Source organism: Hypanus sabinus, chromosome 11 (assembly GCF_030144855.1).
Source record: "Hypanus sabinus isolate sHypSab1 chromosome 11, sHypSab1.hap1, whole genome shotgun sequence".
In the NCBI taxonomy this organism is placed as follows: Eukaryota; Metazoa; Chordata; class Chondrichthyes; order Myliobatiformes; family Dasyatidae; genus Hypanus; species Hypanus sabinus.
In genome coordinates this window covers 21,501,549-21,517,338 of record NC_082716.1, presented here as the reverse complement: position 1 = coordinate 21,517,338, position 15,790 = coordinate 21,501,549, and the positions used below count along the sequence as shown (strand labels likewise).

General features: G+C 40.2%; 1 protein-coding gene across 2 annotated transcripts in view; it reads right to left on the bottom strand.

Moving 5' to 3' along the window:
* fnbp1l (formin binding protein 1-like) overlaps positions 1-15,790 on the bottom strand; it is a 145,422-nt gene that overhangs the window by 28,377 nt on the left and 101,255 nt on the right. For both annotated transcript variants that reach the window (XM_059983923.1, XM_059983924.1), the window contains exons 5-8: positions 12,601-12,663; positions 3,666-3,770; positions 1,171-1,299; positions 76-222 (exon numbers count right to left, since the gene is read on the bottom strand). In XM_059983923.1, coding sequence (XP_059839906.1) covers positions 76-222; positions 1,171-1,299; positions 3,666-3,770; positions 12,601-12,663 — 444 coding nt within the window. The remainder of the gene's footprint in view (positions 1-75; positions 223-1,170; positions 1,300-3,665; positions 3,771-12,600; positions 12,664-15,790) is intronic.

The following is a 15,790-nucleotide window of genomic DNA, read 5'->3' as shown; positions in this document are numbered from 1 at the left end:
GTAAACTTGTTAAGCAATTAATTGATCAAGGTAATTATTTTACATGCTTTCTTTATAATTCTCCAAAACACATACTTTCCGCTCATCCACAGACTTTGCAGCACTGATCATTCCTTCCAAACACTTATTGATAATTGGAATAACCCTACGTTCAGCTTCTGCAAATCCTCTGTAACACTCGCTCAACTTTACAATTCTTCGCTCATCCATGTCTTGTAAGTTCTGCAAAAACAAATTTTCATTTAGGAAACACTATAAACTTAATTTTATACATTAAACTACACTTCATATGTGATGTGCATAAAGAATGATGCCTTTAAACATAGACTGTGCGGGAAGTAATTAAAGGTTGTGGAAAGCGAAGTACTAGAAAGGAAGAAGGTAGGGAAAGGAGATAAATTGCTGATGGATAATTGGAGGCCTAAGATTGATTTTAAGGTTATACCAGTGTTTATCTGGCATTCTCAACAGCAAGTTGAATGGTCACATTTTGGAATGCAAATTGAAGGCTCTGATAAGTTGATATAAATACAGGTCTCTCCAGTTAATGAAACAGTTTGGAAGGTATAATTTGGTATAGAGGAAGGAATGGTAAACCCATAACTTTTGTTGGGATATCATTTGATGTGGATGGTAAGAAAATTCAGATGTTACTCATTCTCTTGCTAGTAAGGATGCAGCACATCAAAAGTATATCATACTAAAACATTCAAGCTGAGGCTTACAAGTGATTACTGATGGCTAGGTGGAAGATACAGGTGCTGAAGAAAAGTCTTTAATCCCCCATTTCAGAAAGCTTGTTTATTTCACAGACCCCTTTCTATTAACTCAATCAGAAACACTAGTTTTTATGGATGTGTTTGAAAGATGGCCTCCAAATTTGTTCCCACTTTTGTAAAGCAAAAAATTAAACAAAAACATTTGCTGTTGGGAATGTTTTGTCATTAGGGAAGATCTGTCACTTGCCAGCTCTGATGGACAGGCATACTCATACTTTTTTTTAAACTAATTTAACTTTGTGTTGTTTGAAGGTTTCATAAAAAACTACTTTGAGCTAAATTTTACAGATTTAGACACTGTGCTACTAAGTATATTCACAACACAATACTAAAGACAAACAGATGTATTTTGTAAAGATGACCCAGGAAAGCAAATACATGCACAGCACACCTTAAAAATCTGAGGCATGATGAATTGGAAATGTTTCTGTTGTTCACTGTTAAAGTTCTGCAGCTGAGCAGCATATTCATTTTTACTCTCATCAGCCATATGGGTCCGTAGGTTTAATTGTTGCTTAGCCTGGGAATACAAAAAATGAAATTATCAACTACCTTTTTGTTATTTAGAGCTGGAGATGTTTTAAAACCTTCCTGTTATCACCACGTCACACATAAAATAGAAATACATTTGGAGAACAATTCTCCACTGAGCCACAGAAAAGATTTCACCAACCCAAATTCACCTGTCTGGTGTCAACCCAAATTAATAAAATACAGAAGTGCTGCTGGCAAGTTCAAGAACCTAATGATGGAAGCTTGAATACAAAACCTCAGCGCTGTCAATGTATTAGGCCATTCTTTATACATATTATCCATCTCCTAAGTTCTCTCAAAAGATAGTATTAAACAGCTACTTTGATCCATTGCAGTCGTTCTGGTGAAAGTACTACAGCAATTTTCCGAGTAATTTGTTACAGGATATAAACTTAACAATGATAAAGGAACAGCAATTTACTTCCAAGTCAGGAGGGTGTAGGGCTTGGAGGGGAACATGCAGGTTGTGGTGCTCCTATCTGCCTGAAGCATCCCTTGCTTGATAGGAGAGGCCGCACGTTTGGGAAGTGCAGCAATGTAGATTAGGTGAACCAGTACACACTGAAGACATGGAGAATAAATATTTAGGATGGTGATACATAGAATCATAGAAAACCTACAGCACAATACAGGCACTTTGGCCCACAAAGTGCACTGAACATGTCCCTACCTTAGAAATTACTAGGGCTACCCATAGCCGTCTATTTTTCTAAGCTTCATGTACCTATCCAAAGTCCGTTGCCGGCAGCCCATTCCATGCACTCACCACTCTCTGCATGAAAAAAAACTTACCCCCGACATCTCCTCTGTACCTACTCCCAAGCAACGTAAACCTGTGCCCTCTTGTAGCAGCCATTTCAGCCCTGGGAAAAAGCCTCTGACTATCCACAAGATCAATGCCTCTCATCTTGTACACCTCTATCAGGTCACCTCTCATCCTCCGTTGCTCCAAGGAGAAAAGGCCGAGTTCACTCAAACTGTTTTCATAAGGCATGCTTCTCAATCCAGGCAACATCCTTGTAAGTCTTCTCTGCACCCTTTCTATGGTTTCCACATCCTTCCTGTAGTGAGGCAACCAGAACTGAGCAGAGTACTCCTATATAGCTGCAACATTACCTCTCCGCTCCTAAATTCAATTCCGTGATTGATGAAGGCCAATACACCATAAGCCTTCTTAACCACAGAGTCAACCTGCACAGCTGCTTTGAGCACCCTATGTACTCGGACCCCAAGATCCCTCTGATCCTCCACACTTCCAAGAGTCTTACCATTAATACTATATTCTGCCATCATATTTGACCTACCAAACTGAACCACTTCACACTTATCTGGGTTGAACTCCATCTGCCACTTCTCAGCCCAGTTTTGCATCCTATTAATGTCCCGCTGTAACCTCTGACAGCCCTCCACACTATTCACAACACCTCCAATCTTTGTGTCATCAGCAAACTTACTAACCCATCCCTCAACATTCTCATCCAGGTCACTTATAAAAATCACGATGAGTAAAGGTCCCAGAACAGATCCCTGAGGCACGCAACTGGTCACCGGTCTCCATGCAGAATATGACCCATCTACAACCACTCTTTGCCTTCTGTGGGCAAGCCAGTTCTGGATCCACAAAGCGATGTCCCATTGGATCCCATGCCTCCTCACTTCCTCAACAAACCTTGCATGTCAAGTTACAGTTAGACTCTTTCTTGTTGGAGATACTCATTGACTAGAGCTTTGCACCAATAGCATAAAATGGGGGCATTTAATAAGTGACATACTTCCAAAAACAGTTCTAAAAGCTCATTATGATGTATTTTCAATTCTGATTTTAATTTCTACTCATCATTAGCTGCTTGTGCTTCCTGAAGTATTTTTGCATTGAAAGAAACTGCCTATTTTCCTTAGCATAGAGTTTCAGTTGTCAAGCTTTGGGTGAAGAGTCAACAAGGGGGTGGAGTCTAGGACCTTAATACACCAGAAAGTTGAGTTCCCTTGTGTGTAGAGGAGGGTCTTTCTTTTACGTGTGGCTGCTGCCTCATATTGTTGCATAGCAGAGACAACAGACATTAAATACGTGTACGGCATCTTTCACTTAATAAGAGTCTCAATTTTTATGTATGTGGGTTTCTGGGGTAACTTGATTACAAATAAAGACTCTACTAGCTTGCAAGCTGAATTATGAAAAAAATACTCACTTTGACAAAGAAATGTTTTCACAGAACACTTTTTGCAGCTTATTACTAATTCACTAATACACAACATCTGAATGCCAAAAGAAATCTACAGTTATTTAAAAAAAACAACAAATTTCCATGACATATGCCAGTGATATTAAATCTGATTCTGAAAAAGACCAACCTTCTCAACATCTGCTTTTGTTGCATTGTGGTCAGAGTCTAGCTTCTCATAACCTATCTGTGCCTTTTCAGTCTCCTTGCATTCTCTCTCAAATTTCTTTTTGCTCTGAAAGGAAAAGAAAAGACCATTTGATAACTGTTCTTCCAATTCAAGCTTTCACATATAAACAGCTGAAACCTAATGGAAGGAATTATTAGATCAGCACTTCAAAAGATTCAAAGTACATTTATTAATATATACAGAATACAACTCTGATATTCGTCCTCCTACAGTCAGTTACGAAATAAAGCACCATGGAACCTGTTAAAGAAAACGACAAATACACAACAAGCTAAAAAAAAACAAATTGCGCAAATTTGCAAAAAGTGAGTGAACAACACAGAATATCAAACCACAATTCCAGTAGTATTCAGCTTAGTTAGGTTCAGCGCCGCGTCACTAGCCCACTGCAGGCTGCAGGGTATTTCTTTGACAAAGTGCCTCAGTCCGCATTGATCACCCTGATCAAACCACTCAAAAACAACAAAAGAAAAAGTAGACAATAGACAATGGGTGCAGAAGTAGACCATTCGGCCCCTCGAGTCTGCACCGCCATTCTGAGATCATGGCTGATCATTCACTATCAATACCCAGTCCCCGCCTTGTCCCCATATCCCTTGATTCCCCTATCCATCAGATATCTATCTAGCTCCTTCTTGAAAGCATCCAGAGAATTGGCCTCCACCGTCTTCCGAGGCAGTGCATTCCACACCTCCACAACTCTCTGGGAGAAGAAGCTCTTCCTCAACTCTGTTTTAAATAACTGACCTCTTATTCTCAAACCATGCCCTCTGGTACTGGACTCTCCCAACATCTGGAACATATTTCCTGCCTCAATCCTATCAAATCCTTTAATTATCTTAAACGTTTCAATCAGATCCCCTCTCAATCTCCTCAATTCCAGCGTGTACAAGCCCAATCTCTCCAATCTCTCTGCGTAAGACAGCCCTGCCATCCCAGGAATCAACCTAGTGAATCTACGCTGCACTTCCTCAATTGCCAGAATGTCCTTCCTTAAACCTGGAGACCAAAACTGTACACAATATTCCAGGTGTGGTCTCACCAGGGCCCTGTACAAATGCAAAAGGACATCCTTGCTCTTGTACTCAATTCCCCTTGTAACAAAGGCCAGCATTCCATTTGCCCTCTTCACTGCCTGTTGCACTTGCTCATTCACCTTCATTGACTGGTGAACTAGGACTCCTAGGTCTCTTTGCATTTCTCCCTTACCTAACTCTAAACCGTTCAGACAATACTCTGCCCTCTTGTTCCTGCTTCCAAAGTGGATAACTTCACATTTATTCACATTGAATGACATCTGCCAAGTATCTGCCCACTCACTCAGCCTATCCAATTCTCCCTGTATTCTCCTAACGTCCTCTTCGCATGTCACACTGCCACCCAGTTTAGTATCGTCAGCAAACTTGCTGATATAGTTTTCAATGCCCTCATCTAAATCATTGACATAAATCGTAAAGAGTTGTGGTCCCAATACAGAGCCCTGTGGTACCCCACTAGTCACCTCCAGCCAGTCTGAGAAACACCCATTCACTGCTACCCTTTGCTTTCTATCTGCCAACCAGTTTTCTATCCATGCTGAAACCCTGCCCCCAATGCCATGAGCTCTGATTTTACTCCCCAATCTCCTATGTGGCACCTTATCGAATGCCTTCTGAAAATCTAGGTACACAACATCTACTGGCTTACCCTCATCTAACATCCTTGTTACACCCTCAAAAAACTCCAACAGATTAGTCAAGCATGATTTGCCCTTGGTAAATCCATGCTGGCTCGGCCTAATCCTATTTCTGCCATCTAGATGTGCCACTATTTCGTCCTTAATAATGGACTCAAGCATCTTCCCCACGACTGACGTTAGGCTAGTTCTCCGTTTTCTCCTTCCCTCCCTTCTTGAAAAGTGGGACAACATTAGCCACTCTCCAATCTTCAGGAACTGATCCTGAATCTAAGGAACATTGGAAAATGATTACCAATGCATCCGCAATTTCCTGAGCCACCTCTTTTAGAACCCTCGGATGCAGAGCATCTGGACCCGGGGATTTATTAGCCTTCAGTCCTACCAGTCTACTCATCACAGTTTCTTTCCTAATGTCAATTAACCAGAATCCAGGAACACATTCCACATGAACCTCAATATTCCAGAAAACGAGTCCACAGCCTTGCCAATCAACCTTTGCAATGTGGATTGCAAGACTCCTGCAAGGTTCTCTGACAAAAGTTAGTGAGATGAGAGGAGGACTGCTCAAACACAGGCAGATGGCACCAAATACCCACCCATCCTCCGTTCTCATCACTGTCAACTTTAGCCTTGCTCGACACCTCAATCAGAAAACAGCAATGGAGTTGATTACGGGGCTGCGCCCTCGACGCCTCAATTGGAGAAGAACAATGGAGTCGATCATGGGCTTGCGCCCTTGACGCCTCAATCGGAGAGGAGCAATGAAGTTGATCATGGGCCTGTCTCCAAACACACACTGCTCCAAACCTCACCAAACTCCCTTGGAGACAGCAAAGTGCTAGATCCCTCAACTGGCCAAAAACGCACCATCAAAATGTAAATCACAGGTTCCATTTGCACACTGCTTACTAGTAGAATTATATTTGAAAGAAGGAAAAATAGTAGTTTTGCGAACTATGAAGGACTTCACAGTTGGTTATGTTTTTTGCTGGCACCATCTTGAATCTTAGAATCTTGTGTTTTCCAAAATATAAAATTAGAAAATATGACATTATTTGATTATAATCAAGCATCTAGGGGGAATGGGATGTGCTGGTTGCAATGAATATTTTAAATTTTTCAGAATCAGTCCAAAAACAAAACTACATCACACATTTTTCTTTTTTTTATTAGTTTTTTAATACATTTTCTACATAACTACAAATTTAAAAACCCCAGATCAAAATGAGGAACATTAATACAGTGCAAAATTAAGCATACAATGACAATATGATACAAAGAAAGAGAATTTTAAAAAAGCACCTAAATTGAAGATAAGTAAACTTAGTGTCCTCCCCAAGCCCCACAACACAAAAAAACAACTCCAGACCAACCACAATACAATATAGAGAATATAAATCAGGACAATCAAACTCCCAGACTGTGAATACACTTGGCAACAGAGGATAATAATGCCTACTACCAAAAAAAAGGGAGCTGAAAGCAAGGGACCGAAAAAAAAAAACCCTAGTCAAGAGGAAGGTTATGAAAGTACTCGATAATAGGTCCCCAGACCTTTAAAGCCGAGAATAAAAATTTTTAAATGCATCATTAATTTCTAAGTGATCCGATGTAACGTCTCCGTTCTCCTTCCGGATCTTTGTAACATGTTGTTTGGCTTTGGAACGCCTCAGCTGATTGGCTAGAAATTTACCAGACTTATCACAATGAATGTAAAAGTTACTCTTCCTTTCGAGAAGTTGGCATTCGACAGGTTGAGTAGACAGAAGATTAAATTTAGTTTGGAGTTCTACACGCTTCTTGTATAGTTCAGGGTTCTTAGTTTGAGCATACAGTTGATCCAATTCTTTAATCTGGTTAATGAGGTCTAATCGATCTGCACAGGACCTTCTGTTGAGATTTGCTGTGTAAGAGATTATTTGACCCCTCAGATATGCTTTCATGGCATCCCAGACAATCTGGGATGACACTTCAGGTGATGTATTAGTGTTAAAATAAAAGGTTATCTGATCCTTAATAAATTTTAGAAAATCATCATCCGATAATAAAGCCGAATCAAACCGCCAGTATTTATTCCTCTGAGGGAGACCAGGAAAGTTTAAAGAGAGAGTAATTGGGGCATGGTCAGAAATCAGTATACTCTGATAGTCACAAGAGCAGACAAATGGAATAAGTTGGTTATCGAGTAAGAAATAGTCAATTCTAGAGAAGGCATGGTGAACGTGTGGAAAAAAAGAATAATCTCTCTCAGTAGGATGAAGGAAACGCCATATATCAGAGATACCAAAATTAGAGAGAAACGATTGGATAGCTAAGGCAGATTTAGTAGGTGATCTGGTAACAGAGGACGATCGATCCAAATTAGGATCTAACCAACAGTTGAAGTCACCACCCAGAATAAGAGAGTATGAGTTTAAGTCTGGTAGTGAGGAAAAAAAACGTTCAAAAAAGTTAACATCATCAAAGTTGGGGGCATTAAGGTTTGCTAATACAACTTTAGTGTTATATAGTTTACCAGAAACAATAAAACGGCCATTTGTATCAGATATTTTATTATGGAGTTCAAAAGGAATATTTGAGTTAATAATAAGGATGGGGACACCCCCCCCCCACAACTTTAGCGGCAAAGGATGAATGAAAATGCTGACCCGCCCACTTTGACAGAAGCCAGGAGTTATCAAAACAACGAATGTGAGTTTCTTGAAGGAAAGCAATGTCAGCTTTGAGTTGTTTAACATGTGAGAATACCTTCCTCCTTTTAACAGGGTGATTCAATCCCTTTACATTCCAGCTCACGAATTTAAGTGCACTAGCCATTATCAACTACTAATGCATAAAAGGCAGCAGGCATATAAAAAGTCAAGCAATACAATAACAGTCTGGGAGCAAATGTAAACATCGATACGTAAAATTAAAACTTACAACATGTCCTAAGCAATAAAAGGAAAACAATAAATAGTGAGTGATGTTAGAACTGGAAAATCCATCCCACCCACGCAACCCAAAACTAGACGGCTACCAAAAAAAGCAGCTAGCTCTACCAAAAAAATTAACCCAAATATAACTTCCAGATCTGTGTCATTAACAGCAGTTCTGTATAAATACTATAGCAAATGGTAACTAGTTTATGCACTAGAAAACATAACTACAAATTGGAACATCTTCTGAAGAAATATAAAACTTAATACAGAAAAAATCAGAAGAAAACCAAAACTAACCTACCCGCGAAAAATTATAGAAGGTTAAAGGAAGAGAAAGGGAAAAAAAAGGGAGGAAGGGGAAAATTGTAGATTCAAGGAGTATTTATCAACCATTTACAGAGAAGAAAACAAAAATCAAAAATTTTAAAAAAGTGAAAAAATAAATAAATAAAAATAAAAATAATCAGCAGTTAAACTGTGAATCAACCAACAGGGAGGCCTTCAATAAAGACACCAAACCTCCAAGACAAGTTAGAGTCAATTGTAGATCACCATAGATAAAGTTATACAAGAATAAAATAGATTACACAAGTACAATTTAAACGTCCACAGGGAAACATTAAGCACGGATTGTCTATTTAAAAAAAAGACACACCAAATCCAGTGAAAGATTGTCAACAGCCCTTAGAGTTTCAATAAATAATGTCTGAGTGATTCGAGTAAGGTCTGAGTCCAGAAAAAGTAATTTTACTACGAGAAGTACTTATCCACCATTTTAGGAGGTCCGATCGGGTTCCAAAGATGGTTGGATAGCCTGAAGACTTCCAACAAATTCTTCAGCCTCCTTCACTAACTTAAGCCACTTATATTTTCCAGTATTAAGCGTAATTCGTAAATCAGCAGGATTGCGAAGAGAGGGTCTAAAATCACGATCAAAAAGCACTTTCATTACACCTTTAAACTCAGCACGCATCTTTAAAACCTGGGTGGCAAAATCCTCCACAAAGCAAATGACTGTATTTTGAAAAGCAAAAGTACCTCTGCGACGTGCCTCCATAATCAGATGGTGTTTTACCTGGTATTGATGAAAGCACAAAATTACCGGTCGTGGGCGGGAGCCCAGAATTGCAGGGGGAATGTAGACCCTATGTGCCCTTTTGAGCTCAGGCAGATTCGGAAGCAAATCTTTCCCGAATATCTCACAAAGGAACTCGGAGAAGAACTTCACGGGGGATCCCTGTTCAGTGGCCTCTGGCAAACCAAGGATTCGTAGATTGCAACGTCTGCTCCGGTTTTCAAGATCCACCATTTTGGAAAAGAGTTTGTTATACTTTTCTTCTAGGCTGGAACAGAGAGTCTCGTATCGAACACGACTTTTTAAATCTTCAGAAGTCGAATCGATGCAAGATAAGTGTTCAGCGTGTTCATCCACTCTAGCGTTGATCCGATCCAGTTTGGCGTCCAGCTGGTTGAAATATTCCTTTAAAATATCGTCTCGGTGTTGTTCCAGCGCAGCAAGGGTCTCAGTCGGCAGAGCTGAAACTTCCTTTCTCCCGGATTTAGAACTCTTGTTAGACATTATAAGGTAGATGTGTTCGCAGGCAAGTGAAAGAGACCAAATAAAGTTCCTAACTAAGGTTTAAAAAATGGAGACATTTAGTACAAAGATAGGGAAAATAACTGAGCAAAAGTTCGGAGCAGCTAAGCAATCGCCATCTTACCGGAAGTCCCACTACATCACACATTTTATACACAAATCTTTAAATAATTTGCTGAACTACATGTTATATACTTACCATTTTAAATAACTTTTATGCTGCAATTTACATTTTAAGGTTAAACAGTTGTAATAAAACATGTTGCAAAAATAACCAAATGATTGACTACACTGACCTTCATACCAAGTGCCTAATCTTCAAAGAGGATATTGCTGCTAATCAGCTTACAATTGAACTGCACAAAAATAAACTAAAAATGCCTTTTCACACTTATCTTGCATTAAACTTCAAATAAAATTCATGCAATACATACAAAATGCTGGTGGAACACAGCAGGCCAGGCAGCATCTGTAGGAAAAAGCACTGTCGACATTTCCGGCCGAGACCCTTCATCAGGACTAACTGAAAGAAAAGATAGTAAGAGATTTGAAAGTAGGAGGGGGAGAGGGAGATCCGAAATGATAGGAGAAGACAGGAGTGAAGGGGTGAAGTTAAGAGCTGGAAAGATGATTGGCAAAAGGGATACAGAGCTGGAGAAGGGAAAGGATCATGGGACGGGAGGCCCAGGGAGAAAGAAAGGAGGAGGGGAGCACCAGAGGGAGATGGAGAGCAGGCAAAGAGTGATTGTGAGAGGGGCAGAGAGAGAAAAAGGAAGGGGGGAAATAAATAAATAAGGGATGGGGTAAGAAGGGGAGGAAGGGCAGTAACAGAAGTTAGAGAAATCAACGTTCATGCTGTCAGGTTGGAGGCTACCCTGACAGTGTATAAGGTGTTGTTCCTCCAATCTGAATGTGGCTTCATCTTGACAGTAGAGGAAGCCATGGATAGACATATCAGAATGGGAATGGGACCTGGAATTAAAATGTGTGGCCACTGGGAGATCCTGCTTTCTCTGGTGTAGGTGTTCAGCGAAACAGTCTCCCAGTCTGTGTCGGGTCTCACCAAAATATAAAAGGCTGCACCAGGAACACCGGATGCAGTATACCACACTAGCCAACTCACAGGTGAAGTGTCGCCTCACCTGGAAGGACCGTCTGGGGCCCTGAATGGTGGTGAGGGAGGAAGTGTACGGGCAGGTGTAGCATTTGCTCCACTTACAGGGATAAGTGCCAGGAGGGAGTTCGGTGGGAAGGGATGGAGGAGATGAATGGACAAGGGAGTCGCGTAGGGAGTGATCCCTGCGGAAAGCAGAAAGGGTGGGGGATGGAGGGAAAGAATTTCTTACTGTCTTTTCTATCAGTCCTGATGAAGGGTCTCAGTCCGAAATGCAAACCGTGCTTCTTCCTACAGATGCTGCCTGGCCTGCTGTGTTCTACCAGCATTTTGTGTGTGTTGTTTGAATTTCCAGCATCTGCAGATTTCCTCGTGTTTGCAAAATAAAATTCACTGTTGGTTTTTAAAAATGATAGACATTTACACCTAGCACAGCCTGGGCAAAACTTCTTAACCTAAAAAATCTCTTGGGTGCAAAAGTGAAAAAGGCATTGCAATTTATTTCTGGTCTTCTGAATACCTTAACATTTTATTAGGGTTAACTCAACCCTAGTGAGTCAAAATTGAATGTTTAATATTCTTAGAAACACTTTCTGATTGCATGAAATTTCTAGATGCACGAATACCACATAAACCAGAGTTTGCTATAATACAAAATCTCTAGACTAAGATTTTGACACGAGTCTTCCTTTTTACTAAAAAAAGTTCTACAAAATGCACAGAAATAGAAGTTCCAAGAAGTGCACAATTTGGGAGAGGGAAGGGGTTAGATTGATTGTGGAAAAGACTTAGGTCAGCACAACATCGTGGTACGAAAGGCATGTATACTGTGTTGCATTATTCTATGTTCTATGAGCTGGCCATGGTAACTCAATACCATGGAATCTGGAGTCAATGCTGAGTACTCCCTCTGCTTGTAAAATACTGTGCTACACTATTTGCCAGGTCTGTCCTGCTGATGACACATGGATTACCATAGAGGCTCTTGAAAGACATATCTCCCAATTTAGATGCAATTTCTCACATGTTTGTAGAAAGAACTTGCAAGGTTCTACTGTGGAAGGATTTTTGAAAGGTTTTACTGTGGAAGTGACTTTGGATATGTCAAAACATTCAATACCTAGATTGATGCCAGATGGGATGTTCTTTAGCCCTTTCACCTCTCAACAATATTTGACAATGGAAACGTAGACAGGTTGTTGTTGCTTTTGTTAATGGGAACAAAATATAACAGCCTCCAATGTGAAACATTTCTCAGCGTGAAGGAATTAGGTTTGCATCACTCTGACCCCTGCTCTATTTTTTAAATTAGAGATATGGCAAGGTAACAGGCCCTTCTGGTTCAACAGCCCACGCCGCCCAATCACACCCATGTGACCAATTAACCAGCTGTGGAATGCAGGAGGAAACGCATGTGGATACAGGGAGAATGTACAAACTCCTTGCAAATAGCAGCAGAACTGAACCAGAGTTACTGGTTCTGTAATAGCATTACACTAACATGTCACCTAATTCACAAAAGACTTTGATCCAAAGTCAGCTTAACAAAAAATACATAAACTTACATTATCCATCTGTTTCCAGCACATATCCAAATACTGCTGGGCTTTACGTCCTTCCTGGAGATGCTGCAGAAAAAGCCAGAAAGTTCTAATGTTCAAGACTGTCTAACAATCTTAAAAAATCAAAACTGCCCTACAGTTTGGTCATTGATGTATTTCCACAAGATTAATGCAAATGTTTTACTTTATTTGTTCAATGTAGTTCTGGGTCTGATAATTTAGCCTATGTCAATATACCAGTGATAGAGCATTGGTCATATTTATTTGTAATTTGTCCATTATAGGATAGGCAGCATGGACAGAGGTCATATGGTTCAATCTGCCCATGCCAGTACTTATGCCCTACTCTGATCTTCTCCATATTTTCTTTTTTCGGCGAACTCCCTATTCCACTCTCCTTCATATGCGTATATAGCTTCGACATAAGTGCACCTACAGCACTCACTTCAATTATTTACTGCAGCAACAAATTCCACATTTTCAGCACTTTTAATTTAGCTTTTATTTAATTCTTAATAAATATGCTCTGCCCCACAAATGGAAATATTCTATCTACATCTATTTAATCCAAACCTATCAATTTAAAATCTCTAGGTCATCCCTAGCCTTTTATCAAAAGGAAGTACACTCAGCCTGCTCATCCTTTTTTGATTATATACTGTATAATGTTTTTGCTGGAATGGTTTATTACTGGCACATGAACAAAGGTACAGTGAAAAGCTTGTCTTGCATATTTCGTACAGATCAATTCATTACAAAGTGCATTGAGGTAGGAGAATGTAAAACAATAACAGAATACTGAATAAAGTGCAACAGCTGCAGAGAAAGTGCAGTGCAGGTAGACATAAGGTGCAAGAACATGACGGAGTCAAGAGCCCTGATCACACTAGGGAATTTACAACAGAAAACAACAAATACTAGACTGAAAGTGTTGTATCAGAATGCACACAGCACAAGAAAGAAAATGGACAATCTTGAAATTCAGCTACAAATTAGCAAGTATGACGTCGTGGCCATCTCTAAAACTCAGCAAAAGGATGGCTACCATTGGGGGCTGAACGTCCAAGGATATATGGTGTATCGGAAAGATAGGTTAGAAAGCAGAGGAGGTGGTGTGGCCCTGTGTATACGGAATAGTATTAAATCATTAGAAAGGGATGACAGGATTAGAAGGTATAGAGTCTCTATGGGTTGAGTTAAGAAATGGCAAGGGTATAAGGACTCTAATGGCAGTTGTATACAGTCTTCCAAATAGCAGGCGGCATATGAATTACAAATTACAGTAGAAGATCGAAAAGGCATGTCAGAAGGGTAATGTCATGATAATCGTTGGGGACTTTAACATGAAAGTGGATTGGGAAAACCAGGCCAGTACTGGACCTCAAGAGAGAGAATTTGTAAAATGTCTAAGAAATGGCTCTTTAGAACAGCTTGTTGTTGAGCCCTCTAGAGGATTGGCTATGCTGGATTGAGTGCTGTGCAATGATCTAGAGGGGATGAGAGCCTAAGGTTAAGGAACCATTAGGGAACAATGATCACAATATGATCAAGCTCAAATTTCAAAGTGAAAAGGGGAAACCAAATTCTAATGTGTCAGTATTTCAGTGAAATAAAGGAAATTACAATGGCATGAGAGGGTCAAAGTTGATTGGAAAGGGTCACTAACAGGAAGGGCAGGAGAGCAGCAATGGCTGGAGTTTCTGCAAAAAAATGAAGGAAGTGCAAGACAGATATATTCCAAATAAGAAGAAATTTTCAATTGGAAGGACACTACCATGGCTGACAAGTGAAGTCAGAGCCAAAGTAAAAGCAAAAGAGAGGGCATACAAGGAAGCCAAAGCTAGTGGAAAGAGAGGATTTGGGAAGCTTTTAAAAACTTGCAGAAGGAAATTAAGAAGGTCATTAGGAAGGAAAAGATGAATTATGAAAGGAAGCTGACGACTAATATCAAAGAAGATACTAAAAGCTATTTTAAGTACATAAAGGGAAAAAGAAAGTCAAGGGTAGATATAGGACCAATAGAAAATGATGCTGGAGATATTGTAATGAGGGACGGCAGAGGAACTGAATGTGTATTTTGCATGAATCTGCATAGTGGAAGACATCTGCAGTATACCGGCCATTCAAGAGTGTCAGGGAAGTGAAGCAGGTGCAGTGAAAATTACGACTGAGAAGGTCTCAGGAATTTTAATGGTCTGAGGGTGGATAAATCTCCTGGACCTGATAAATTGCACCCTCAGGTTCCGAAGGAAGTAGCTGGAGAGATTGCAGAGGCATTAACAATGATCTTTCAAGAATCGATAGATACTGACATTGTACTGGATGACTGGAAAATTGAAAATGTTACTCCACTATTTCAGAAGCATGAGAAGCAGCAAAAAGGAAACTATAAACCTGTTAGCCTGACATCAGTGGTTGGGAAGTTGCTTGGATCGACTGTTTGGGATGAGATTACGGAGTACAGGGAGGCACATCACAAGATAGGCCAAAGCCAGCATGATTTCCTGAAAGGAAAATCCTGCCCAACTAATCTACTGCAATTTTTTGAGGAAAAAACAAGCAGGGTAGACAAAGAAGATGTAGTAGATGTGATGTACTTGGACTTTCAGAAGTCCTTTGACAAGATGCCACACATGAGGCTGCTTAGCAAGACGAGACCGTGGAATTACAGGGGAGTTACTAGTATGGGTGGAGCAGTGGCTGATCGGCAGAAAACAGAGAATAGGAATAAAGGGATCCGATTCCAGTGGAGTTCCACAGGGGTCAGTGTTGGAACCGCTGCTTTTGACAATGTATGTCAATGATTTGGACTATGGGATTAATGAATTTGTGGCTAAATTTACCAATGATGTACAAAGATAGGTGGAGGAGTGGGTAGTGTTGAGGAAACAGACTTACAATAGTTTAGGGGAATGGGCAAAGAAGTGGTAAATGAAATACAATCTTGGAAAGTGTATGGTCAGGCCCTTTGGTGGAAGAAATAAATGGGCAGACTATTACTTTGATGGGGACAGAATTCAAAATGCAGAGATGCAAAGGGACATGAGGGTCCTTGTGCAGGATACCCTAAAGGTTAACCTCTAGGTTGAGTCAGTGGTGAAGATGATGAATACAATGTTGGCATTCATTTCTAGAGGTATAGAATACAAGAGCAGGGATGTGATGTTAAGGCTCTATAAGGCATTCGTGAGAA